This window comes from Neofelis nebulosa, chromosome 15, assembly GCF_028018385.1.
Source record: "Neofelis nebulosa isolate mNeoNeb1 chromosome 15, mNeoNeb1.pri, whole genome shotgun sequence".
In the NCBI taxonomy this organism is placed as follows: Eukaryota; Metazoa; Chordata; class Mammalia; order Carnivora; family Felidae; genus Neofelis; species Neofelis nebulosa.
Window position 1 is genome coordinate 5,094,092 of NC_080796.1, and position 26,908 is coordinate 5,120,999.

At 48.0% G+C, this 26,908-nt stretch overlaps 1 protein-coding gene across 1 annotated transcript in view; it reads left to right on the top strand.

The window, feature by feature from the left end:
- The window catches only part of LOC131495892 (small G protein signaling modulator 1-like), a 51,535-nt gene that overhangs the window by 11,806 nt on the left and 12,821 nt on the right, over positions 1 to 26,908 (top strand). The window contains exon 2 of the mRNA XM_058701063.1: positions 25,857 to 25,932. Coding sequence (XP_058557046.1) covers positions 25,857 to 25,932 — 76 coding nt within the window. The remainder of the gene's footprint in view (positions 1 to 25,856; positions 25,933 to 26,908) is intronic.

Genomic DNA, 26,908 nt, shown 5'->3' on the forward strand with positions numbered 1-26,908 from the left:
ACACACAATGTAATATGTGATGCAACAACTCTGGATGTTCCATGATGCTCGCCATAAGCGTAGCTCCCATCTCTTAATGTATGATGCTATTACGATACCACTGACTAGATTCCCTGTGCTGTACCTTTGAGCCTTGTGATTTATTCATTCTATAACTGGAACCCTGAACTTCCCTCTCCCCTTCACCCATTTTGTCCATCCCCCCACCGGCCCTCTCTTCTGGCAACAGTCAATTCTCTGCATTTATGGGCCTGTTTCTGCTTTTTCTCTGTTTGTTCATTTGTTCCCCTTTTTAGATTCTACATAGAATCTATTTCACCTCTATGTAGAAATCATATAGGATTTGTCTTTCTCTGTCTGACTTATTTCACTTAGCCTCCTACGTCAAGGTATATCCATGATGTTGCAAATGGCAAGATCTCTTTCTGTTTTATAGCTGCATAATATTCCTTTGTGTGTGTGTGTGTGTGTGTGTGTGTGTGTATGTGTGTGTGTTTGCGTTTGTGTGTGGTCTGTTCATGTATTGGTGGACACTTGGGTTGCTTCCATATCTTGTCTATTGTAAATAATGCTATAATAAAGATAGGGGTGCATATATCTTTTCAAATTAGTATTTCCATTTCCCTTGGGTAAATAAATACCCAGTAGTAGAATTAGTGGATCCCATGGTATTTGTATTTTTAATTTGTTGAGGCCCGTCTATACTGGCTTTCACTGTGGCGATACCAGTTTACATCCCACGACCGGTGCGTAAGGGTTGTTTTTTCTCCACAACCTGAGCAACCCTTGTTGTTTCCTGTGTGGTGAAACTGAGCCATTCTGACAGATGTGAGGTGAGAAGTCATTGTGGTAACGTTTATAGATTTAATTTTCAACCATTTCAGAGAATTCCCTGCCAGTCACACTTGGTCATGGAAACTCAGACTGGGTCTTTTCTGGAGATTTCACAGGTTAGGAGAGGTGGAGGCAAAATAGAGAACTGAAAGCTTGTTTAAAACGGGGTCCAAATTTTGAAAGACCTGTACTCTGGAAGCCGTAAAACCCTGATCAAAGAAATTGAAGTTGACAGAAAGAGAAAGACATCTGATGTTCATAGATGGGAAAAATACATATTTTTAAAGTGTCTACACTACCGAAAGCAATCTACAGATGTAATGCAGTCCCTGTCAATATACTAACAGCATTTGTCACAGAGCTAGGCAATCAATCTTAAACGTTGTATAGAACCACAAAGACCTTGAATGGCCAAAGCAATATTGCGAAAGAAGAAAACTGGAGGTATCGCAATCTCAGATTTCAAGTTTTATTCCAAAGCTGTAGTAATCCAAACAGTTTGATGGGTACTGATGTAAAACCTAGCCTCATAGCTCAATGGAATAGAACCGAAAACCCAGAAATAAATCCACCACTGTATGGTCAGTTCATCTTCCACAAACAGGAAAGACTATCCAGCGGGGAAAAGGCAGTCTCCTCACCAAATGGTGTTGGGAAGACTGGACAAGCCACATGCCAAAGAATGAACCTGGACCAATTTCTTTACCATACACACAAATGAACTCAAAATGAATTAAAGACCTAAGTGTGAGACCTGAAACCATAAAAAATCCTTGAAGAGAGCGCAGGCCGTCATTTCTCTGACTTTGGCTGTAGCAACATTTTACTAGTTATGTCTCCTGAGCCAAGGGAAATAAAGCGAGAACAAACTTGGGGGACTACATGAGCCTACAAAGCTTTTGCACAGTGAAGGAAACCGTGAAAACTAAAAGGCAACCTCTGGGATGGGAGAACATGTTTGCAAATGTTTTGCAAATCCAGTAAAGGGGTAGTATCCACAATGTATAAAAGATTGATACAAGTCAGCACCCCCCTCTCCAAAAAAGCCCAGTTTAAAAATGAGCAGTGGACATAACCAGACATTTTTCCAAAGACAACATACAGATGGTCAACAGGCACGTGAAAAGATGCTCCCCAAAACTACAACGAGATACCACATCACACCTGTCAGAATGGCTAAACTCCAGGACACAAGAAGCAAGTGTTTGCGAGGATGTGGAGACAAAGGAACCCTCTTGCAGTGTTGGTGGAAATGCAAATGGGTGCGGCCCCTGTGGAAAACAGTATGGAGGTTCCTCAAAAACTTAAAAACAGAACTCTCCTATGATCCAGTAATTGCACTACTGGATACTACCCAAGAGAATACAAAAACACGAATTCCACGGGACACACGCACCCCTGTGTTTATTGCAGCATTATTTCCAATAGCCAGCACAAGGGTCCATTGACAAATGAGTGAACGAAGAAGTCCTGTATGTATGTATGTGTGTGTATACGTATATCCATACACACACACACACACACACACACACACTGGAATATTACTCAAGCAGAAAACAATGAAATCTTGCCATTTGCTCACCTGGATGGAGTCTGAGAGTAGTATGGTAAGGAAAGTCAGGGAAAGACAAATACCATATGATTTTACTCATGTAGCACTTAAGAGACAACGAGTGAGCAAAGGGAGGAAAAAAAGGGGAGAGACAAACCAAGAAACAGGCTCTTAACTGCCGAGAACAAACAGATGGTTTCCAGAGAGGAGGTGAGTGGTGGGAGGGTTGAAGGAGGTGATGGGGATGAAGAAGTGCCCTTGTCATGATGAGCACGGGGTGAGTATGGAGTTGGTGAATCACTATATTAATAAACTAATATAACACTGGATGTTCCTATTACTGGAATGAAAATAAAACTTAATGAAAAAACCAAAGGCCAACTTTTAATTATACCAAGAAACTTCGTTGAATAAACAGCTGACCTTTCCCTTAATTTTTGAAATTTTGTTTTTAAATAAATGAACATGTTTTTATTGTATATTTTTGCTCTAAAGGCTTTCCGACAAACCTGGTCCTGATGATTCATGGCCTACATCACCTAGCCAAGACTTAGATTTCGGTACCAAGGTAAAGTACCCTCCTGTGAAACTCACTTCCTGCTCTGAATTTAGTTTTCTCCATTATTTACTCTTAAAATTTAACAGTAGCCTGTGGATCATCATTTTATGTGTGTAATGGAAAGTTAGCAAGAACAAACCACTTTACAGATACATGACACGTTGAATTTTTTGTTTTGTTTTGTTTTACTTCGGTAAATCCTATAGGTGGAGGCTGAGAAAAGAATGGGCTGGAAAATATATAATGACCGTCAAATTATATTGGGAAAAGCTTCCCCATAATGGAGGAAATACGACATTTGGTTAAGGATAAGGATTCTTACTGTGATAGTAACATGACTGATAATACTCATGCCTAAATGAAATCTTATTGGGTCTGAGTATCTTTTGTACGTGGCCCCCGCCCCGGGCAAGTTTTATTTTGGTGACATACAGGATTTTCCTTGGTCTCTATCCTTTGTTCTATATTTAGACGAAAATAATATTAGAAAATGTAGAAATTTAGATGTTTGCATTATTTCTCAACATTTACCTTACAAAGGTGTTCCCCTGTATTTTTAAATAACTCCATGAAGAGTAAGTTAAGATTGTGCATCTCCCTGAAGAATACGTATTTTGCTGAAAAGAGTAGCTCTATGAGCAGAGGCTCTTCATAGCCAAGTTGTCAAATTTCTAATTTCAGAAATCTTTCCTATCCTAGCTTTTAAAAATATCTCCTCCTAGTCCTTGTGTCTGATTCTAAAATTTAAAGTTTCAGACATCTGATATGTAGTTAAATATTCATTTCAAAGCCCCTAAATCATTATAAGCTACTGGAGGTTAGGAAACACACTTGTTTGACTCCTGGAGCTCCTAGAATGAAGTCTTGCTTGTAAGAAGCAATGTCATAGTTGTTGAATGTGAATAAAGGAGTAGGGAAATGGAATTCCGTAGAATGGAATTTGAAAAGTAATGAAATACGCATGATATGTCACAATTAAATATGTGAATTTAAAAAGTAAGGCTTCAGTTTATATTCCATTTAGTGTTTAATACGTATAAACGCAAATGAATTCTATTGAGAAAATCAGGAGTTACATACGAAAGAAGGTTTCCGTATTATTTTTAGTATCCTCCCATTGTGAGCTTAGAATTGCAGAGAAAAAGTCCTCAGCCTTTGATTTTTCAACCCCATCTTTGTCCCATTACATAAGTCCTTTGAAGGTTCCCATTTCTTCCTAGAATTCTCATTCCCAATTCTTTCTCCATAGTGAAGGTTGATGTGTTAGGAACCTCTCTTTTTCTGTTCTTTTGTTAGTCTAGTAAGAATTTATAGCTTTTAGGAAGTGATAGATGCCAGTAATTGAACAATTTATTTTATAGTGAAGAAACTTAAATTCTTTATTACAGTATTTATAACCAGATAACTGTAGAGTGATAAAAGTCAGTATTATAAGGGATATACTGTGAATCAAAGTCTTAAGCTCATGCTTGATTGATTGGTCATGTCTTATAATTTTTTTCCTTTTTTCCTGTTCTCCCCCCATGCTTTTTAAGGTATTTTTTTATTTTTTAAGTTTATTTATTTTGGAGAGAGAGAGAGAGAGAGAGAGAGAGAGAGTGCAAGCTGGGTAGGGGCATAGACAGAGGGAGACACAGAATCCAAATCAGGCTCCAGGCTCCGAGCTGTCAACACAGAGCTCAATGTGGGGCTCAAACCCACAAACCGTGAGATCATGACTCATGAGCTGAAGTTGGACGCTGAACTGACTGAGCCACCGACGTTTCCCCCCCCCCCCACCATGCTCTTTTTTAATGGTTTACCCCTACCCTAATATTTCCTTGCAGAAAACATTTCTTTAGTGTCTGTTCTTTTAGCACATCACTTTCTGTCAACTCCATTGTCAACATATTGGTTATGGAATTCTACTGTCTGTGTGTGGTTTTCATCCATGACTCATTGCCCCACAAGGTTTATTATTCTTTTTTTCTCTTTTTTGGAAGGAGCTGAGCTAAATGTTTTTGTAATGTTTGTATTTCTCTTGGAAAGGGAGGGAGAGAGAGAAAGAATGAGCAAGTGCCCGTTGTTGTGATCTGAAAATATGCAAGGTATGATCTCAGTCCTTTTATATTTGTGGAGGGCTGTTTTGTGACCCAGGATGTCACTTACATTGGAGAATGTTCTATGTGCACTTAAGAAGAATGTGCATTCTTACTGCTGTTGGATGAAAAGATCTCAATATATTGGTGTTGATATCCAGGTATATAAATGTATATATGAAGGCCAATATATATCTATGGGTATCTGAATACATCTGGTCCAATGACACATTGGATCTGTGTTTCCTTACTGATTTTCTGCCTTGACGATCTGTCTATTGCCATGCGTGGAGTCTTAAGGTCGTTTACAATCATGGTATTTGTATGTATACATTTATTCATGTTTGTGATTAATCGATTCATATATGTGGGCATTTCACTTTGGGGCATAAACGTTTGCAATTGTTAGGTCCTCTTGATGGATAGACCCCTTAATTATGATAAAACGCCCTTCTGAATCTGTTACTACCGTCTTTGGTTTAAAATCTAGTCTGTCTGGTGGAAGTATGGCGACTCCAGCTTTCTTTTGACTTCTAGTAGCATGATAGGTTGTTCCCCACACCTTCACTTTGAATCTGGAGGTGTCCTGGGGTCTAAAATCAGTGTCTTGTTGACAGCATATAGATGGATCTTGTTCTTTGGTTTTGTTTTGTGTTTTATCCATTCTGATTCCCTGTGTCTTTTGATGGGGGCATTGAGTCCATTGACATTCACAGTGATTAGTTAAAGATATGGATTTAGTGTCATTTGTTATCTGAAGCTTTCATGCTTTTGGTGAGGCCTCTGGTCCTTTGTCGTCTCTGCTGCTTTCCACTCACAGAGTCGCCCCTTAGGATCTCCTGCAGGGCTGGTTTAGTGGTCATGAACTCCATGAGGTGTTGTTTGTCTGGGGAAGCCTTTCTCTCTCTTTCTATTCATATGACAGCCTTGCTGGGGAAAGCATTCTTCGCTGCATATGTTCCCGTTCAGCACATTGACTGTTTCCTACCCCTCCCTTCTGCCCTGCCAAGTTTCATTGGACAGGTCTGCTGCTACCCTTATGTGTCTTCCCTTGCAGATTAAGCCCCGTTTGTCCCTAGCTGCTTTCAGAATTCTCTCTTGATCTTTGTATTTTTCCAGTTTCGCTTTGACATGTCGTGGTGTTGACCGGGTTTTGTTGATTTGGAAGGGAATTCTCTGTGCCGCCAGGACTTGGATGCCTGTTTCCTTCCCCAAATGAGGGAAGTTCTCAGCTACAAGTTGTTCAAATAAACCTTCTGCCCCTTTCTCTCACTCTTCTTCTTCTGGGACCCCTATGATGTGGCTGTTATTTCATCTCACTGAGTCAATTAGATCTCTAGTACCTGCCTCATGGTCTAGTAATTTCCTTTCTTTCCTTTCTCTGCTTCATCTTTGTCCACAATTGTATCTTCTGTTTCACCGATTCTGTCTGCTGCTTCTCCCATCCTTGCTGTCACTGCATCTAGTTTACTTTGTATCTCCTTTACACCATTTCATTTTCAGCGTTCATGGTGACGATTCCTTAGGTCCTTGATCTCTGAAGCAGTAGATTGTCTGCTGTCTTCTATGCTTGGTTTCAAGCCCGGCTATGCGTCTTATGAGTGGTATTCCAAAAACGTGCTCAGATATATTGTTTCTGTCTCTTTTGAGCACTTCTCTGGCTGTCCTTTTGTCCTGGAATTTTTTTGAGGAGAATTCTTCAATTTCGTCGTGTTGGCCTGATTCCTGCCCTTTTTGTGTTTTAATAGCTTGTTCTGTGTCCCACACCTGTGAGTACTACTATATTAAAAAGGGGTCCTACACGGTCCAGGGCCTGGCAGTTGAACAAATGTTTTTGGAGTGTGTTGTGTGCACTCTTTTGGTGCATCTTTGGCTGCTTTTCTCGCTACTTGGAGTGGTGGCTTGGGCCTTCCACCAGGTGTGTTTTGATTTGTTTGTTGAAGTAATCCTGGGAAAAAGGAGAAGAGGGTGGTGAAGAATCCTTAGCCCAAACAAAGAGAGAAATGACAGGAGTGGAAAAAAAGACTAGGCAGTGACTCAAAGGAGCTATAGGGCTTAATCCAGAAAGAGAGGGAGGAAAATGAAGAAGGGGATCTGGAAAAGTATAGAGAAAATGCCCGATCAAACAACAAACAATCAGAACAGAGGAACAAAGGGGGGGGAAAAAAAATATATATATATATATATATATATATATATGTAAAATTAGCTTTTTTTTTTTTTACCACGGACTTTGTCAGTGGTACAGCTTGGGGTTCTGGCTCTAGAACCCTGCGCTGCATTACCCTGGAGCCAAAGCCAATGACCTGCATGTGGTTATGAGCTACTCAGAGAAGGTGGAGTTGGGGAAAGGTCCCAGATTTGCAGCTGGACAGCCTTGAGTTCAAGTTCCAGCCCTGCCATTTGGCAGATTCACGAACCTTTCTGGCTTCCGTTTCCTCACGTATGGGATGGCAGGGGGTCACGTACCAACACGGCACTACATTGTGCTATCGCTGCCGAAGATTCACCAGTATTTATGAAGGGACCAGGCACTGTGTTTGGCTTACCCTTTGAGAGTTGAGGGGCACCTGGGTGGCTCAGTCAGTTAGGTGTCCAACTCCTAATTTCAGCTCAGGTCATGATCTCACAGTCGTGAGATCGAGCCCTGCGTTGGGCTCCACACTGAGCATGGAGGCTGCTTACGATTCTCTCTCTCTCTCTCTCTCTCTCTCTCTCTCTCTCCTCCTCTCTCACCCCCACCCACCCCCTCCCCCACTTGCACGCTCTCTCTTGCGCTCTAAAATAAATAAAATAAAAAGAAATCAGTTGCGGAAGGATGTTTTGCTGCCCTGTCTGGTCACATCCGAACTTGCAGATGTTTTAGCACAGGATCTTGCTCTTCCTGGGTAAGCCCTGGGCTGGGGGGCGGGATGTTGTAGACCTGGAAGGGGGTATTTCTTGGGGTCCAAAGGACTGAGCCCTCAAATGGAGGTCAGGGAGGCTGAGTCTCGCCTGACTGCCTCGCCATCCTGAGGTGGGCAGCTGGATCTCCCCTCTGGGTCTGGTCGGTCACTGGCCCCGTGGAAGTAATCCCTCAGCCAAAGAAGGTCCAACACCCTCGTGAGCCTCCTGGCCCTGCCACTTAAGCACTCTGTGCCCCTGGGTGTCAGCAGCTAAGAGTGCTGAACTCCAGTGGGAGGCGGTGTGTTTTTCTTCTAGTAGGTACAGGAAGACAAGTGAATAGGTTCTTACACTTTTTTTTCTCACAGAATCTCGAAGGAACTCTAGATTTATAAAGGTTTATAAAGGACGGGAACAGCTCCCTTTGCAGTGAGCCTCCCTTTAAAAATCAGGTAGCTGAGAGGCGCCTGGTGGCTCAGTCAGTTAAGCGTCTGGCTCTTGATTTCAGTTTGGGTCATGATTTCTCAGTCCTGGGGTCGGCTCTGTGCTGACAGCAGGGAGCCTGCTTGGGATTCCCTCTTTCTTGCTCTCTCTGTCTCTCTGCCCCTTCCTGGCTTGTTCTCTCTCTCTCTCTCTCTCTCTCTCCCTCCCCCTCCCTCAAAATAAATAAAACCTTAAATTAAAAACAGCCAGATAGCTGAAGCCCCAAGAGTTCAAGAGATTTGGGTGATGCCCGGGACCTTGAATGAATGGTCCTTTAGTTTGTATTATTAAGTTATGTGTCATCAGTAAATTCAGATTATAGCAACTATCGTTCATTTTTTCTTTCTTTTGTTTCTTTCTCCCTTTTTTGGGAAATAAAGACATGTTTACAACCCCCACGTATTAACCACTGCTCTAAATCACCAGTCCACAAAGCAGGCTTCCTGTCGAGTAGGTACAGGTAGCAACTCCTCTTTACCGATGAAGGAAACCGAAGCTCAGAGAGGTTAAGAGGCTGGACTGAGGTCACACAACTTGAGAAGCAGCACAGCAGCGTGCTGTAGCCAGCTTCACCCATTTCACTGTGGGGAATCCCTTGCAAAGCTCGCTAGAACAATAAAGAAGTCTAGAAACACACAGCCAAAAGGGAAAGAGGCTCAAACACTGATTTTATTGGTTCAAGGGTATGGGAATTTGGGGTGCAGACTGCCAGCTTCAGGTGCAGTTCTGTCCAGGGGTCCCAATGATGTCATGAGGACCTTCTCTGTTTTCCTGTCTCTGTGCTGATGTTCTGTGCGTTGGCTTTATGCTTCGCCTGTCTCTGCAGGGAGGGGGAGTGTTGCCCGGCCGCTCTTGGGGTACAGCCTGCAAGCTTGGCATCAGCAGACAGAGAGCTTCCCCTCCCCCTGGGTTTTGGGGGAAGATGTAGGAAGAGATTTTGTTCACAGAACATGGAAGAGGTACGCTGATCCCTGCTCAGGTAGGGAGAGTCCAGGAAGGCTCCCGGGAGGAGGGGACATCTGGGCTGAAGCCTGAATTGCACTTTGCCCGCTGGAGCATGTAGGGAGGGGCACCTGGCCGGAGGCACAGGTGAGCGAGAGCACAGAGCGGAGCTCATGGCGCCGCCTTTGGGGAGCAGCGTCTGACGGTCCGTGGTCCAAGGCACAGCCGGAGACGCTGCCCGCTAGGTCCTTGGCATCCAGGGTGCTCGCAGGGGAGGCAGAGCAGCAAAACCTGCGCTCTGCTCTTCCCCTCTCCTCTTCACTTTGTCCAGATGCCGAGAACGATTTTTAAAGCCACCCTGACACCCTCCAGATGTCCTGCACTAACCAGCCTCTCCGCTGTGGGCTTCTGGGAGATGCGAGAGTCAAGGGACCTCCGTCTCTTTAGCTCCTGCTGGCTCAGCGTGACTCGCCCACCTGCACTGCCAGGCGCCGACCACCTGGGACCCCAGCTGGGGTGGGGTCCGCCCTGAGTCAGGACTGAGGCAGCAGGCCTCGGAGGAGCAGGTGGCAACCGGGCTGGTTTTTATTTTGGCCTTGTATGCGCCCCAGGCACAGTGCTGGGGGCTTTATACCAGGGGGTGGCCTGGGCCAAGTCCAGCCTTTTTGTGAAACTGCTCTTGAGCAGAGAAGAATGGTTTTTACATCCTAAAAGAGGGTTATAAAAACAAGAGACAGTGGGACAGAGACTCTGTGTGGCCTGAAAATAGGTTTGACAGATGGAGTAAGTGAAAATTCAGCTTGCTGGGTGGGGGCGGGTGGTGGTGGTGGTGCGGGGCACCTGGCTGGCTCAGTCAGTTAAGACTCAGGCTCTGGATTTCAGCTCAGGTCACAGTCTTGGGGGTTGTGAGATTGAGCCCTGCATAGGGCTCTGCACCAACGTGGCGGAGCATGCTTGGGATTCTCTCTCCCTCTCTGCCGCCGCTCTCTAAATAAATAAATAAATAAACTTAATTTTTTTTTTTAAAGTTCAGATTGCCTGCTTGAATCTGAATTTCAGGAAAACAAGTGATCTTTTAGCATAGGTATGGTCCATGCAATATTTGGTACATACTTGCACAAAAAAAGAAATTCCTTGTGTATCTGAAGTTTAGGTATCACTGGGCAGCCTGTATTTTATCTGGCAGTCCTATTCCAGAACCTGAAGTGTTTGCTGTCTGACCCTCTCCGGAAAATACTGCCCACCCTGGCCTTAAACACACAGCAGATGAGATCAGACGTCCAAGGGACTTAAAGACACTGCCTGGGTCAAAACTCAGTGAACTTTAGCTGCTGGTGTTAGTGCTACTAATATAATCAGAGTGATCACCAAACATATCTTGAGCACATGCTGTTTGTTTGCCTAGTCAGCGTCCTAGAGATGGCCACTAAATGCCCTCGGATGTATAGTGGAAGTCAGGCCATGATAAATTCTAAGGAAACGTCTCCAGCAGCAGAAGGGGGTCGGGAGTGGAGCTCTTTTTACAAAACAGGGTGGGTCTGAGCCTCTGCCCCCATTCTGAGCGCTGTGCGTGTGTTTTCATGAAGTCCGCACATGGCAGCCCAGACAGGTGGTGTGAGTGTCATCTCCATTTCACAGATGAGGAAACTGAGGCCTGAGGTCACCTCGCTAACGGCACAACTGGAGTTTGACCTGGGCCTAGTGGCCCCCTGAACTCAAGTTTTTACTGACTTCCCTCAGGCACCTTCCTTTACATGGTGCCAGCTGCGTGCCGTGAGGCCCTCTGCCCAGATTTTCCATAATCCTTCTGACAGCTCTGCACCCTGGGCTGTATTATTCCTATCCGGGCACTGGAGGGGTGAGCACAGAACCGTGCCGAGAGGCAGCGGGGAGTAGTGGCTGATCTGAAACCTGGTAGGGTTCAAGGTGGGCAGCACGAGGGTACCTTGGTGTGGGTGGGCAGGTGGTGGGAGTGAGGAGAGAAGACAAGGCAGGCCCCGGAGGCCCGGGAGCTCTCTCTTCCGGCTTTGCGGGTTGGTCCGGATTTCCCTGCCTGATTCCCTCCTGAGATTACACCTCCTATATGTTGTTTCGGTATTTGCAGGTGGAGGGTGGGAGCACGGGGCTGGTTTCTGAATGGTTGCAGGGTGGGGCTGGAAGTGTGCTGGGCCTGTGCTCACTGGTGGCACGTGGAGGGGTGGGGTCACAGCCCCAGAGGCCACCTAGGTCCTAAATAACCTGTGGATGAGAAGCTGGGGTGGGTGAACAGAGCCTAAGAGCCCCTTCGCAATTGCCTGCTCACCTAACTCACACTCGTGAGCATCCAGTGTGGGCCAGGCCGTGAACCCTACGGTCGCTGCCATCTAAGAGTGGCTCCTGCCTGTACAATTCCTACTACGTGCCAGGTGCTGTCTCATTTGCCGATGAGGTGGGGTACTATTATCCACCACCCCATGGTACAGGTGGGGAGACTTGTCCAGCATCATGAGGGGTCAAGGATTCAACACCAGTTCAGTGACACCACGTTCTGGCTCCTAGCCTCTCAACTGCCTCCTAACATCCTGTCGTTAGAGCTAAGAAGCTGGTTTCGAAAGAAGTGAGCTCCCATCATTTGGAGGAATGCAGGCAGATGTTGGAGGACTCCGAATGGATGCTAGACAGAGACGAAATCTTTCTGACCACTTTGACCTTTGAAGTTGGCTCCCCCTGCCTAAAAGACCCCCACAGGCATGGTTGTTAGAGTCATATCCGGGTGACCCAGGTCTCCTGACTCCTATTTCAGTGCTGTTTTGGTCCCCACGTTGGGCAAGACTGAGGAACCCCTTCTCATAGGTTTCTCAGCACTTTGGGATTTCACAGGGCCTGACCCATTTCTGGGCAGGTTGGAGGCAGAGCTGACCGTCAGACCTTGAGTTCAGGTCCTGGCTGCGGCCTTTCCTGGTTGTGTGCCTTAGGCCAAATCGCATCAATTCAGTTTACCTATCTTTAAAACCGGGAGGAGAGGGGCACCTGGATGGCTCAGTCAGTTAGGCATCTGACTCTCGATTTCAGCTCAGGTCATGGTATCGTGGTTTGTGAGTTTAAGCCTTGCATCGGGCTCCGTGCTGATAGCACAGAGCCTGCTTGGGATTCTCTCTCTCTCCTGCCTTTCTGCCCCTCCCCCATTCACATGCACACATGTGTGCGCTCTCTCTCTCTCTCTCTCTCTCTCTCTGGAAAAAAAAAACTTTAAAATGGGGATGATAATATTTTTGTGAGGATTAAATAAGGTATTCTGTACAAAGTACATGGCACATAGTAGGTGATCAGTAAACATATTCTCTTGCTCTTAAGCTGGAGTAACAAAACTATTTCAAAAGGTCTCCAGCTTCTGCTTTGAGGCCTTTGTTAGAATAAAGACCTGGGTCTGAATCCTGCCTCCTCTGCATGACCTTGGGTGGGTTATCTAATAGCTCTCTGCCTCAGTTTCTTCCATCTCTAAAATGGGACTATGTCAGTAATCTATCTTGGGTTGTCATGCCATAAACAGTCCCAGGAACACCATGAGTGCTCAAAAAAAAGAAAAGAAAAAGAAAAGAAAAGAAGAACGGTGAGCTTTCAGCATCATAAAACTCCTGCTATGTGCTAGCCAGGCCTCCTCTTTTGCAAATAACACCCCATTGAATCCTCACCCCTGGACAGGAAGGGCTGAGCTGGATGCAAACACAGGTCTCTGTGGCTGCAGTCGCACCACCCGTAGCCACTGCCTCTGTGCTGCCTCAGTCAGGCATGATTCTGGGGCCAAAGCTCAGCAAATCACATGGGCTTGTTCAGGGAGCCAGGATGCCACACTGCCACCGCCACCCCCAGACCACCCCGAGGTTCCTCACAGCTGTCGACCTCCACAGCAGATCAGTTCCAGGCTCATGCCTGGGAGCCTGGGACGGGAAAGGTGGTTGAGCTGCATTTCAGAGACCTTCTGTGGCCCTCTGCCCCGTGCCCACAGGGGCGGTCGGTTCCCCCGGGGATGGGTCCTCCCCTGGCCAGTTTGGGCCATAGCCTCTTCCTGTAGTGAGACAGTGCCCTCTCCCGTGAGGCTGCAGGGACCGACCTTCCGGGGGAGGCTTTCCCCCCTGCCTTTTTAATTTCCTCTTCTGGCCTCAGGCTGTCAGCGCGTTATTAACTTCTGGGGAAGTCGGGAGCCAGCAGAGTAGGGGAGGCACCTCCCTCGTCAGAACCCCTCCCTCAGGCTGAGAACTACGCCCTTGGTGCTGTGTCCCCACCTCCACTGCCCACCCCGCCCCAGATCCATCCCCAGGAGCCTGCCTTCCCTGGGGATTACCCTGTCTGAGTTTCAGGGTCCATAGCTACAAACAGACAACCTTCATTCTGTGGGGTTTGGACTTGAGACAACGTGTGTATACAGTCCGGGTAACAATAGGAAACAGATGATTCCTCCAAACGGAGCACATGAAGATGAATTTAATAAGGGTGCTATTGACCAAGGCAGGGTGGGGTGGGTGGGGAGAAGGGTGCAGCACCCCGCGGTTGGAATAGTGGGGAGCCGGGAACTGTTGCCTGCCCCAGTCTGATATGGGAAGCAAGGAGAGGTGGCCAGAAGGGACTGGCTGTGTGAGGAAGGTCCCCAGACAGGAGCCGTGACTGCGGAGTCTCTTCCTAAGGACTTTGGCTGCTAGTTTTCTGTCTCCTCTGAAATGCCCCACTGCAATGTGAGCATGCCTGAGAGTAGCTTGGAAAGCTTGATTAACACCCCAGAGTTGCTGCCTCCGTGGCTTCCGAGCATCTGTATCTCCAGCCGGTTCTCAGCTGGTGCTGGTGCTGCTGGGCCCTGCGTCAGCACCACTCTTGCCCTGTACCTGTCCTAGCTTGTCCTACCTTTTGGCTCTTTGGACCGAAAGGTCTTCCTGGGCAGGACCGTCAGACTCCATCCCTGCTGCTCTGTGCACCCAGTGTATCCGGGCCTTTGTCCCGCTGAATTCACTGGTGTTTGAATGGTTTGCAACTCGTCCCTGTTGACTATTGCCCAGATGCACCCGTGCTGTATCTCGGCGGTCCCTATGTGGCAGCTGTCGCCGAGATGGAGGTCAGCATGCAGCTTTATTAGGGTGTGCCTTTGGGATTAACACCCAGCGGAGCCAAGTGAAGCAAGCGGCAGTGGGCCAAGGGAGAAGATGGGTCACGAGGCTTTCATGGAAGCCCCGTGGGGAGTTGCCAGTCTTGCTGGGATGGCCCTTCACACTGTCCCAAGTTGGGGGCAAGGATGCCAGACCTTCACAGCCTACACGTTCCCTTCACTGGATGGTGGCCTCTGGGGAAGCAGTGAGACCTTGGTGGAGGCTCTCCCTGGGGCCGAAGGGATCCCTGTCCTCTATGGGACTGGCAGCTGAGGGCTCTCCAGGAGCCCTCCTAGCAGCCTCCAGTCCTGAAGCGGTCTGTGTGGCACATTGTGGCACCTGCCACATCATCAGAACCTGCCCACGGAGCCAGGGAGGGGACAGAGGCTTTCTCGTGGCCGCCACTGCCCTCCCTTCCCTATCTCTGAGTCCTGTGGTGCCTCGACCCCCGGCCAAGAAACCCTCTTGGATCCCTCAAGTGCACAGAACCCCCAGCGAAGACCCCTGGCCATGGTTTTGCCTACAGCTGAGTTCCGAATCTTAGTTTTGCTGGGCCCAGCCATCCTGTGACACAGAGAAGCAGAAGTCCCCCAGACCCTATCCTGGCTCGTGCTGAGATGTGGAATAAACGCATCAGTGCTGTTGTCCACCACTTGCAGTGACTACGGGGTCCTCCAGGCCTTCTGGAGAGAGGGAGAGGAAAAGGAAGGGATTGTGTCTTCTGTCATGTCCCTGAGGCCGGCAGTCCCAGGGAGTACATCTGACTCCTGTTTCTGGGGCTGAGTGTGGTGGGTAGAGGCTCCCCTTGGAGTCAGATTGACCAGCATACAAACCTCAGCAAGGTGACCTTGGATTTTCTGATGCCCTTGGCTAGGCAGTAACCAATACCTCTGCACTTGTCTGTCAAGTAGCCTGGTGGTGGCCACCTGGGAACTGTGTTGTGAGGATTATGGGGGGCCGGCCCTGTGTCTCAGCTCAGGCAGCCGAAGCAGAACACCACAGATGGAGTGGCCTAAACAGACATTGATTTCTTGCAGTTTGGAGGCTGAGAAGTCCAGGGCCAAGGTGCTAGCCCATTCAGTTCCTGGCGAGGGCTGTCTTCCTGGCTTGTAGATGACCTTTTCCCTGTGCTCTTCTCCTCTTCCTCTTTTTTTAAGGACCCCAATCCCATGCTGAGGGCCTCACCTTCATGAGCTCATCCAACCATAATTTCCCCCCAAAGGCCCCACCTGCAAATACCATCACACAGGGGCTGGGGCAGGGCTTCAGCATGTGAATCTTTGGGGACACAAGCATCCAGTCCATGACACCATGTATGCTTAGCCCAGTGCTGTGCATTTGGTAAGTTGGAGCATTATTATTATTTTCAAAGACAAGCCATTGGCTGAAGCTTCTAGAATAGCATCCAGAGCCTGGGTTGACCCTCTGCTTCGGCCTCCTGTTCACCGTGTGGCCTCGGGTTTGTTGCTTAATCTCTCTGATCTTAACTCTCATGGTGTGAGAAATTGGTATAAAAGTAGAACCATGGGGTGCCTGGGTGGCTTGTTGGGTTAAGCGTCCAAAGTCGGTTCAGGTCGTGATCTCATGGTTTGTGGGTTCAAGCCCTACATCGGGCTCTCCACTCCTCTCAGCATAGAGCCCATTTCAGATCCTCTGTCCCCCTCTGTCTCTGCCCCTCCCCTACTTGTGTTTTCTCTCTGTATCTCTCTCAAAAGTAAACTAACTTAAAAAAAATTTTTTTTAATAAAAATAGAACCAAGCCTCACAGAGCTGTGGAGAGGGTATAGTGAGTTAATGACATAGGTAACCCTAGAACTAATTCATCACTCATTCATTCATTCATTCATTCATCCATTCGTTCGCTGGCACAGAAAAGCTCATTCAGAGGGAGAAGGATGCTGCGGATACGGATGGTGGGAGTACCAGTCTGCCCTGGCCACCATAACAAGGTACCACACACTGAGTGGCTTAAACAACAGAAATGTATTTTCTCACAGTGCTGGAGGCTGGAGGTCCAAGGTCATGATGTCAGCAGGGTTGGCTTCTGCGGGCCACGAGGGAAGGCTCTGTTCCCGGCGTTCCTCGTGGATGGCCCTCTTCTCCCCGTGTCTTCATGTGGCCTTCCCTCTGTGGTGGTCTGCATCCCAGTTTCCTCTTATAAGGACATCAGTCACACCAGGTGAGGCCCCACCCTCATGACCTCATTGTGACATAATTACTTCTGTAAAGATCTTGGCTCCAAATAGATCACATCCTGAGGTCCTAGGGGTTAAGATTTCAGCATGTGATTGGGGGGCAGGGACACAGTTGAGCCCATCACAGCTGGGGAGGTGAAGGCATCCTGGAAAGTGGGAGTTGGGTAGGTCTTTGAGGCCAGAGGGGTAAACTGAGGCCCCTCGGGGCAGTGCTCGCAGCCACAGCCAGAACTTAGAGCTTAGGGATTTTCCATTCCGGCAACCTTTTGTGGATGGAGCTCGTGGGTCCTGGCGGTCACTGCACTAGCCACGGGGGAGGACGCGGGCAGACAGAAGGGCCCCTGCGTCACAGTCACTCTGGCAGGCGACGGGCAGATGGCCGCCTCTGAGGGGCAGGCGGACATTGGCAGGAGGGCTACAAGCTGCCTGAGAGAGGGCTGGCCACTGGGAAGAGCTGGGGCTGGCCCTGTGTGTGGGGTGGTCAGCTGCGTTAGCCCTCCCCCCCGTGCTGTCCCCTTCTGTGACACCGGGGCGGGCAGCCTGGGCCAGGCCAGTGGTGCCAGACATTCTCACGCAGGATCAGTGAGTTGGAGAAACACACTCCTGTGTGTTTCTCCTTGATCCCATGCTCTTCCTGGACGATCCCGCAGACACCAGAGGTGTGTGGGTTTGCTACACCTCAGGCAGTTCTTCGATGCCAGCTGGGTGGCCGCCCCTTAACCGAGTCTGACGCTAGCTGCCTGGAGTCAGTGTCAGGTCCCACAGGTGAGGGGCCCCAGTCCTGCAAGACTGTCCCCCACTTCAGGTGCAAGTCTCAGATTGTCACCTGTACTTCTTTGTTGGTTTCATTTATTTATTTATTTTTGAGAGAGACAGAGAGAGAGAGCGCGTGCGCACAAATATGGGGAGGGGCAGAGAGAGAGGGAGACACAGAATCCAGAGCAGGCTCCAGGCTCTGAGCTGCCAGCACAGAACCCAATGTGGCTCACGAACTGCAAGATCATGACCTGAGCTAAAGTCGGACGCTTAACCGACTGAGCCACCCAGGCGCCCCATCCCCGTACTTCTTGATGGCCACATACTGGGGTTCCCCTAGCCCCCTCCTTAGGTTTGATCATTTGCTCATAGGAGTCAGGGAAACACTTAGGTTCACCGGTTTGTGACAAAAAGGTACGATACAGGACGCAGATGAACATCCAGATGGAAGAGGTGCGTAGGGCAAGGTCTGGGGGAGGGGCACAGAGCCTCCATGTCATCTTGTGACGCCCTTCCGTCACCTCCATGTTCGGCAGCCTGCTGTCCAAGCCTCATACTTGGGGGTTTTTATGGAGGCTTCATTAACACAGACATGGTGAAGAGTGGACTCAGTCTGCCTCCCTGTCCCCGTCCGCGAGAATGAGGCATGGGGCTGAAAGTTCCAAGCTTCTCATCATAGCTTGGTCTTTCTGGTGACCAGTCCCCATCCCGAAGCGATCCAGGCGCCCGCCAGGCATCACCTCATTAGAACAAAGCACATTCCTCTCACCCAGGAGAGTCCAAGGGATTTAGAAATTGTGTGTCAGGAACTGAGGTCAAAGATCAACTGGTAGAATAGAAGATGCCCCTAGTGCTGTGATCACTTAGGAAATTACCAGGGTTTTAGGAGCTCTGTGCGGGGAACTGGGGGCCAAGACCAACAGGTACATGGTGTTTTATTATTTCACGGTCAGCAAACTGTTGCCCAAAGGACAAACCCGGCTCTCCACTTAGTTTTGTAAATAAAGTTTTATTGGAACACAGCCACGCTCATTCATTGGCATATGGCCGCTCTCCGGATCCAAGGGTGAAGTTAAATACTTGAGACAGAGACCAGTGGCCAGCAAAGCCAAGAATGCTTACTCCGTAGATCTCTACAGAAACGGTTTGCAGACCCTTGTTTTTGTGCTTCTCTGTCTATAGTTCTAGGTACCAGGTTCACCCCTGGAACTTCCTTGTTGTGCTGAGAACAGCAGTGTCTGCTGAGAACCCGCTTCCTGGTTCACAGACAGCTGTCTTCTCTCTATGTCCTCACATGACAGAAGAGGGAAGGGAGCTCTCCAGGGTCTCTTTCCTGAGGTCACCGATCCTACCCATGACCTCATCACCTCCCACAGGCCCCACCTCGTAATACCCCCATCACACTGGGGATCAGAATCTCAACATAGGAATCTGGGGGGGAACTGAAACATTCAGTCCATTGCACGGAGTGTCCTCCTCCCCAGAGCCTCAGTTTTCCTCCTCTGTACATGGGGAGAGTATTACCCTGAACTGTTGGGATGATCCCATGAGGCAAGGCAGGCAGGAGAGAACTTCACAAAGTGCCACTCTCGGGACTTATTCTCTCCATTCTACCTGCTGATAGCCTCCACCTTGCTGTGCTGGCAGCATGGAGCCTGGAGCCTGCTTCCCCCTCTCTGACCCTTCCCCACTCTCTCTCTCTCAAAAATAAACATCAAATTATTTTTTAAATCAACTGCAAAATATTTATTTACACTATATTAACACACAGTATCCACACTTGTAAAAATTGTGGTAAAATACACAACATAAAATTTTGCCTTCATCATTTTTAAGTTCAGTAGTGCTGAGTCATTCACATTGTTGTGTGGTCAGTCTCTCTTCGTCTCACAAAACTACAGCTCTGTACCCGTTAAGTAATAATTTTCCTTTCTCTCCTCCCCCCAGCCCCTGGCAACCACTATTCTGTTTTCTGTCTCTATGAACTTGCCTCCTTTAGGCACCGCTCATAAGTATTTTGTCTCTTTGTGCCTGGCTTATTTCACTTAGCGTGACATGTTCAAGGTTCACGCATGTACTGGCATGTTCCTTTTTTTTTAACTTTATGTGTATATTTTGAGAGAGAGAGAGAGGGAAGGAGGGACAGGCATAGAGAGAGAGAGAGAGAGAGAGAGAGAGAGAGAGAGAGAGAGAGAGAGAGAGAATCCTAAGCAGGCTCCACACCATCAGTGCAGAGCCCGACACAGGGCTCTATCCCACAAACCATGAGACCACGCCCCAAGCCAAGATCCAGAGTCGGACACTCAACAAACTGAGCCACCCAGGTGCCCCAGAACTTCCTCCCTTTTAAGGCTGAGTTATATTGCCTTGAATGTGTCTGCTACATTTTGTTTATCCATTTGTCCATCAATGGACGCTTGGGTTGTTTCTGCCCTTGGCTGTTGTGGATAGTGCTGCCGTGAACACGGGTGTGCAAATCTCTCTTCAACACTCTGCTTTCAGTCCTTTGGGGTATATACCCAGAAGAGAACCGCTGGATCAGATGGGAATTTTCTGCTTAATTTTTTGAGGACCTGCCATCCTGTTTTCCTTAGGAACCGCACAAGTTCACGTGCCCATCAGCAATGCACCAGAGTTCCGATTTCTCCATATGTGCACCCACACTTGTTATTTTCCATTTTTCGATAGGAGCCATCCTAATAGGTGTGAGGCAGTCAGTATCTCATCACGGTTTTGATTTGCACTTCCCTGATGATGAATGATGTTGAGCATCTTTGCATGTGCTTGTTGGCCATGTGTTTATCTTCTCTGGAGACGTGTCTGTCCAGGACCTTTGCCCATTTGGGAATCAGGTTGTTTTTTGTTGTTGAGTTGTAGGAACGCATCATACAGTCTAGACGTTAGCTCCTTAGCAGATACACGATTTGCAGGTATTTTCACCCATTCCATGGGTGTTGCCTTTTCACTCTGTTTATTGTGTCCTTTGATGTACGCAAGTTTGTTTGTTTACTTTGACGTGGTCCATTTTATTTCATGTTACTTTTGCCCGCTCTGCTTTTGGTGTCACAGCCAAGAAATCGTTGCCAAATCATGGCGCTTCTCTGCTATGTTTTCTTTGAGGAATTCTGTAGTGTTCGCTCTGGTATTTAGGCCTTTGATCCATTTCGAGTTGATTTTTGTGTATGGTACAGGTGAGGGTCTCACTTCATTCTTTTCCATGTGGACATCCAGTTTTCTCAAGAGCATTTGTAGGAGACTGCCCCGCCCCCACACACACACTGAATGGTCTTGACATCTTTGTCAAAATCGTTTCATATGTACTGATAGACATGAAGGTTTATTTCTGGGCTCTCTGTTCTTCACCACTTGTGTTTATGCTGGTACCTCAAAATTTGCTAGTATTTTTATTACCATAGTTTTATAATGAGGTTTGAAGTCAGGAAATACCAAACTTCTAGCTTTGTTCTTCCTTTTCAAGATTGCTTTGCCTATTCATGGGAGTCCTTATGACTTTTAGGATAGATTTTCCTTTTTCTGCAAAAAAACAAACAAAACCAAAAACCAAAACCAAAAACACCACGCCAAAACAACATCAACAAAATGCCATTGGGATTTTGATGGCGATTACACGTAGATTGCTTTGGGTTTTATTGACAACGATATTAAGTCTTTCAATCTCTGAACACATGGGAAGCCTTTCCATTTATTTGCATCTTTAAAAAGTTCTCTTGGGGTGCCTGGGTGGCTTAGTCGGTTGTGCATCCAACTTCGGCTCAGGTCGTGATCTCACAGCTTGTGGGTTCGAGCCCTGCATCGGGCTCTGTGCTGACAGTCCAGAGCCTGGAGCCTGCCTCTCTCTCTGTGCCCCTCCCCTGCTCATGCTTTGTCTCTTTCTCCTTCAAAAATGAATAAACATTAAAAATAACGATAATAATAATAATAATAATAATAATAATAATAATAATAAAGTTCTCTCAGTAGGTTTACTGTAGCTTTCGATATACAGGTCTTTCACCTCCTTGGTTAAGTTTATCCCTAAGTATTTTATTCTTTTTGATGCTACTTTTTTTTTTAGTGTTTCTTTATTTTTGAGAGAGAGAGAGAGAGAGAGCATGAGCAGGGGAGGAGCAGAGAGAGAAGAAGAGAGAGAGAATCCGAAGTAGGCTCCGTAATATCAGCACAGAGCCTGACGTGGGGCTCGAACTCAGAAACCGCGAGCTCACGACCTCTGCTGAAGTTGGACGCTTAACTGACTGAGCCACACAGGCACCCCTGTTTCTGATGCTGTTGTAAACAGAATATTTAACATTTTGTTTTGGGATTGTTTATCGGTAGTGTTTAGAAATACAGCTAATTTTCACGTATGGATTTTGTATCCTGCAACATTGCTGTATTTATTTATGACTGCTAACAGTTTTCATGTGGAGTTTCTAGCGTTTTCCGCGCATAAGATCAACCGAGATCATTTCACTTCTTTCTTTCCAATTTGCATACCTTTGGTTTCTTTTCCTTGTCCTAATTCATCTGGCTAGAGCTTCCAATGCTACGTGAAGTAAAAGAGGCGAGCAGAGGGGTCTTTGTCTTGCTCTTGACTTTGAAGGAAAAACTTTCGGTCTTTCACCATCGCATGGGATGGTAACTCTGGGTTTTTCCTACATGACTTTCATACGTGACCGGTAGTTTCTTCCTGTTCTTAGTTTGGTGAGAGTTTTTATGGTGAACGGTGTTGAATTTTGCCACATTCTTTTTCTGTATCAGCCGCGATGCCCATGTGGTACTTTTCTCTTCGTATGTTAATGCTGGTGTCTTGGGTTGGTCGGTTTTTGTGTCTTGAACCCTCGCTGCATCTTAGCAGAATGTCCTACTTGGTCATGGCACATGTGGAGCTCTCCGGATCCTGCCGAGTTCTGTTTGCCAGTGTTTTGTTGAGCCTTCTTTTTTTTTTTTTTTTTTAATTTTTTTTTTAATGTTTTTTATTTATTTTTGGGACAGACAGAGACAGAGCATGAACAGGCGAGGGGCAGAGAGAGAGGGAGACACAGAATCGGAAACAGGCTCCGAGCCGTCAGCCCAGAGCCTGACGCGGGGCTCGAACTCACGGACTGCGAGATCGTGACCTGGCTGAAGTCGGACACTTAACCGACTGCGCCACCCAGGCGCCCCTTTGTTGAGCCTTCTGATGGAGTCACTCATTGGAGACATTGGTCTCCAGTGTTTGTGTCATGACTTGCTTGGCTTTGCTTTCCAAGGTAATGTCAGCCTCATGCAACGCAAGTATTCCCTTCTCTTCCATTATTATTATTATTATTTTAGAAGAATTTGAGGAGGATTGGTGTTAATTCTGATTTTTGTCGAGTCTCTCTCTCTCTATCTCTTATTTTTTGCTCTTAGTCAGTCTGGCTTAAAGGTTTGTCAATCCTGCTGATCTTTTGGAAGACTCAACTCTTGGTTTTGTTAAAACCTACCCTTGTATTTCTTTTCTTTCTTTTGTTTATCTCTGCTGTGGCATTGCGATGACCTTCCTTCTGCTAGCTTTGGGTTTTGTTTGTTCCTCTGTAGTTCCTCGAGGTGTCAAGTTAGACGGTTGATTGGAGACCTTCCTTGTTGTTTGAACATAAGCACTTCCAGCTGTAGATGCCCCTTGTACCCTGCTTTCTTTACATCCCCTGGATTTTGATACGTTGCCTTTTCCTTTCCATTTGTCTCAAGATACTTGCTGATTTCTCTTGTGATTTCTTCTTTGACCCGTTGGTTGTTGGAGACTCTGTATGGTTTGGGGCACCTGGGTGGCTCAGTCAGTTGAGTGTCTCTCTCTTTTTTTTTTTTTTAATATAACTTATTGCCAAACTGGCTTCCATACAACACCCAGTGCTCATCCCAACAAGCGGCCTCCTTAATGCCCATCACCCATTTAGCCCATCCCCCCACCCACTTCCCCTCCAGCAACCTTCAGTTTGTTCTCTGAATTTAAGAGTCGCTTATGGGGGCCCCTGGGTGGCTCAGTCAGTCGAGGGACCGACTTCAGCTCACGTCATGATCTCACAGTTCGTGCGTTCGAGCCCCACGTTGGGCTTTGTGCTGACAGCTTAGAGCCTGGAACTTGCTTTGGATTCTGTGCCTCCCTCTCTCCCTGTCCCTCCCCCACTTGTGCTCTGTCTCTCCAAAAATATATAAGCGTTTTTTAAAAAAAGAGTCTTTTTTTTTTTAACGTTTATTTATTTTCGAGACAGAGAGAGACAGAGCATGAACGGGGGAGGGGCAGAGAGAGAGGGAGACACAGAATCGAAAGCAGGCTCCAGGCTCTGAGCCATCAGCCCAGAGCCTGACGCGGGGCTCGAACTCACGGACCGTGAGATTGTGACCTGAGTTGAAGCCGGACGCTTAACCGACTGAGCCACCCAGGTGCCCCTAAAAAAAGAGTCTTAAGGCTCAGGTCGTGATCTCACAGTCATGGGTTCAAGCCCCGCATCGGGCTCTGGGCTTATCAATCTGATGGGTGTTCGAGAGCAGCCACTGTGGGGACCCTTGAAGCAGGGGAATTTTATTCTCCTGAACAGGTTACCGTTTCAGCCAGAATAGAGAGACCAAGTGAGGTTTTAGGCAAGTAACACTGCAGGCACCCTGTGCGCCAGGCTCTGTGCTCAGCACATGGTGTGCGTTACCTTCAGTCTTCCCGCAGCCCCATGAGGCAGGTGCTGTTCCTGTACGCCCTTCACCCAGCGAGAAAACTAAGGTTCAGAGAGGTGATGTGATTTGCCTGTGGAAACACAATCAGTAGCCACAGTGGCCAGGATATGGCAGCTGGAGCTGAGATGGGGGGAAAAAAAAGTCCTGAGCCAAAAGTCCAGCCATGGCTTCCGAGCTTTGTGGCCTTCAGTAGGCCAGTTTGCCTCCCAACCCTCAAGTTTCCACACGTGTAAACAGTGCCGGTTCCAGGGCTTTGGCTAGATAGTTTTCAGACTTGGAAATGCCACTGGCGAAGCCCAGCTTAGAGCTCGCTGAGCTCAGAGGTCAGCGCTGTTCACAGGGCGAGTGCTGACTCGGTTGTGTGGGGCAGACACTGCAGGGCATGGCCAGGGATGCTCTGAGTTCTGTTTTCCCCTCCAGGAGGCACCCGCAAGGAAGGGGAGAGGGGCATGGAGAGCCTGCGATCGCTCTCTGGTGGGTGCACTGCTGAGCTGGCTTGGCTGAGGCCGAGTAGGTCACGGGGCAGCCAGGAAGGGAGCGGCTGCTCATGGAGGGGTTGGATTCAGAACTGCTCCTGTTACCCCATGTCGCAGCCCTGGCGATGTAGAGCTGGGACCGGCCTTTGAGGTCATCTCTCTTGGCCTTCTCAACCTCAAGGTGGTGAAACTGAGCCTCTAGAGAGGAGAAATGCATGGCTAAAGCCCCATGGTGACTGGGGGCTGGGCAGACTGGGGGCTGGGCAGACCGGGGGCCAGAATCCAGCAAAGCAGAAGGGTGTTCAGGCCACTGGTGAGTCATCTCTGTGAGCAGAGGCACGGCTGCCCTTTCAGCACTGTGTCGCTCACTCCTGGTGCATCAGGGGCTCTCAAAAAAGATTTGTTGAGCGTGTGAGGATAGTAGGAAAACACACCCCCAGGGAGTCAGACAGCCTGGAATTCGGTGTCTGCTCTGGGCCAGCTTTACTTCTCTGGGCAAGTTTGCTTCACTTTGCTGAGCCTCGGTTTCCCAAATTGAGGTCACAGACCCAACTGGAGGTGCCTGAGCAGGGATTGGAACCCAGAGATGCTAGATTCCAGGCCTGATTTATCACTATACCTTCCTGATTCTTTTATATGCTTGTTTCCCCTTCCTTCCTTCCTTCCTTCCTTCCTTCCTTCCTTCCTTCCTTCCTTCCTTCTTTCCTTTTTTCTTTTCTTTTCTTTTCTCTTTTCTTTTCTTTTCTCTTTTCTTTTCTTTTCTTTTCTTTTCTTTTCTTTTCTTTTCTTTTCTTTTCTTTCCCTCCTTGCTTCCAAAAATATTTATTGAGCACCTGCTATGTGCCAGGCACTGTTTTGGTCTCCATGGATACAGAAGTGAAGAAGATAGGTGAGGCCCTGGCCTCAGGGAATTTACATCTTAGAAGAAGGTAATAGTAAGCAAGTAAACAGGACAGGAGTAGCATATGTACCCAGAATGGACTGTAACGAGGTGTGAGTGGTGTCAGGGCAGGGCTGTGTCAGATGAGTGGCTCAAGGAAGATGACATTTCGTGTGACACCTGAGAAGAACCAGCCACGCAGAGAGCCTGAAGAGATAATTCAGCAAAACACGATGCTCTCACAGGCCCCAGGCCTCAGACTTACCGAAGGCGCCATGAGGAGGGCATGGAAGGAGACAAGTTATCAAAGCACCCCAGGTGGCCTCAGAGGGCCAGGAAGGACGACACGGCCCTTGGGGATGACCGCACCCTGGGTCGCGTTTGGGTCTCCCCGTCCAACTGCCTCTGCCCTTGCAGGTGAAGCAGATCATGGAGGAGGCAGTCACACGGAAGTTCGCCCACGAGGACAGCAGCCACATCATCTCCTTCTGTGGTGAGTCCGTGGACCCTGACCTGGAGAGGGGCTTCTTTCTCTGTGGGCTGCCTTGGGGGAGTGGCGTCTTTGTGCAAGGATTCTCACACCGTGTTTTGACTTTGTGACTCTGAAGTTATGTTTGGATCCCCGGGGGGCTCTGTGAGGGAATTTGGAACCACGGAGAAGTCGAGAGAAGAAAGGAAGAATGGCCTGTGTACCCAGCAAGAGCTGGTCACTGCTCACTCTGGAGGGACTGTCTTCCCCTCCTGTGGGCTCAGTTCACGGCTGCCCATCCCCCTAGTGATACTGGTCGTGCATCTGACGACACACTCTGCACCCTTTCCTCACCCTGCCTGTGGCTGTTGCCAAATGAAGGGGGAGGATGGATGGGCTTTAAAACCATAGGGAATTGGGAGCCATTGATCCATCCTAAAGGATCATGTCCAGCTGGCTCAGCAGAGGAGGCAGGCCTAGGGCTCGGAGCTTGACTTGTATCCTTGAACCAGCTGTGCTCACAAGATTCCAGAGATAACCGTGCTGCCAGGTTCTTACTGTCCTTCCACAATGGCTACAGACACACGTTTTACGTGTGCCCACAGTCAGGGTTCAGCTTCTGATCCATGTGTATGTATAAGCAGGGATGTTTCTTTCTGCCTGAAAACCTTTTCATTCCATGACTGGAGTGTCTCGCAGTGGAGGACGTGCTGTATCTCCCCTCTTGCGCTCTTGGCCCCGAGGAGAGGCCAGAGCGAGGAGACCTGGTCGGCCCTCAGCTTCATCCAGATGGCTGGAGGCACTACCCATGGGAGCACATGTCGTGACATGGGAGCCCAGTGCTGTCAGGTTAGCCCCTTTGCAGCCAGGCAGACCTGGGTTCGAATCCCTCCTCTGCCGTTTGTTTGTTGGGTGACCTTGGCAAAAAAAAAAAAAACAAAAAAAAAAACCTAAGTTTATTTGGAGAGAGAGAGTGTGTGGGCAGAGGGAGGGCAGAGAG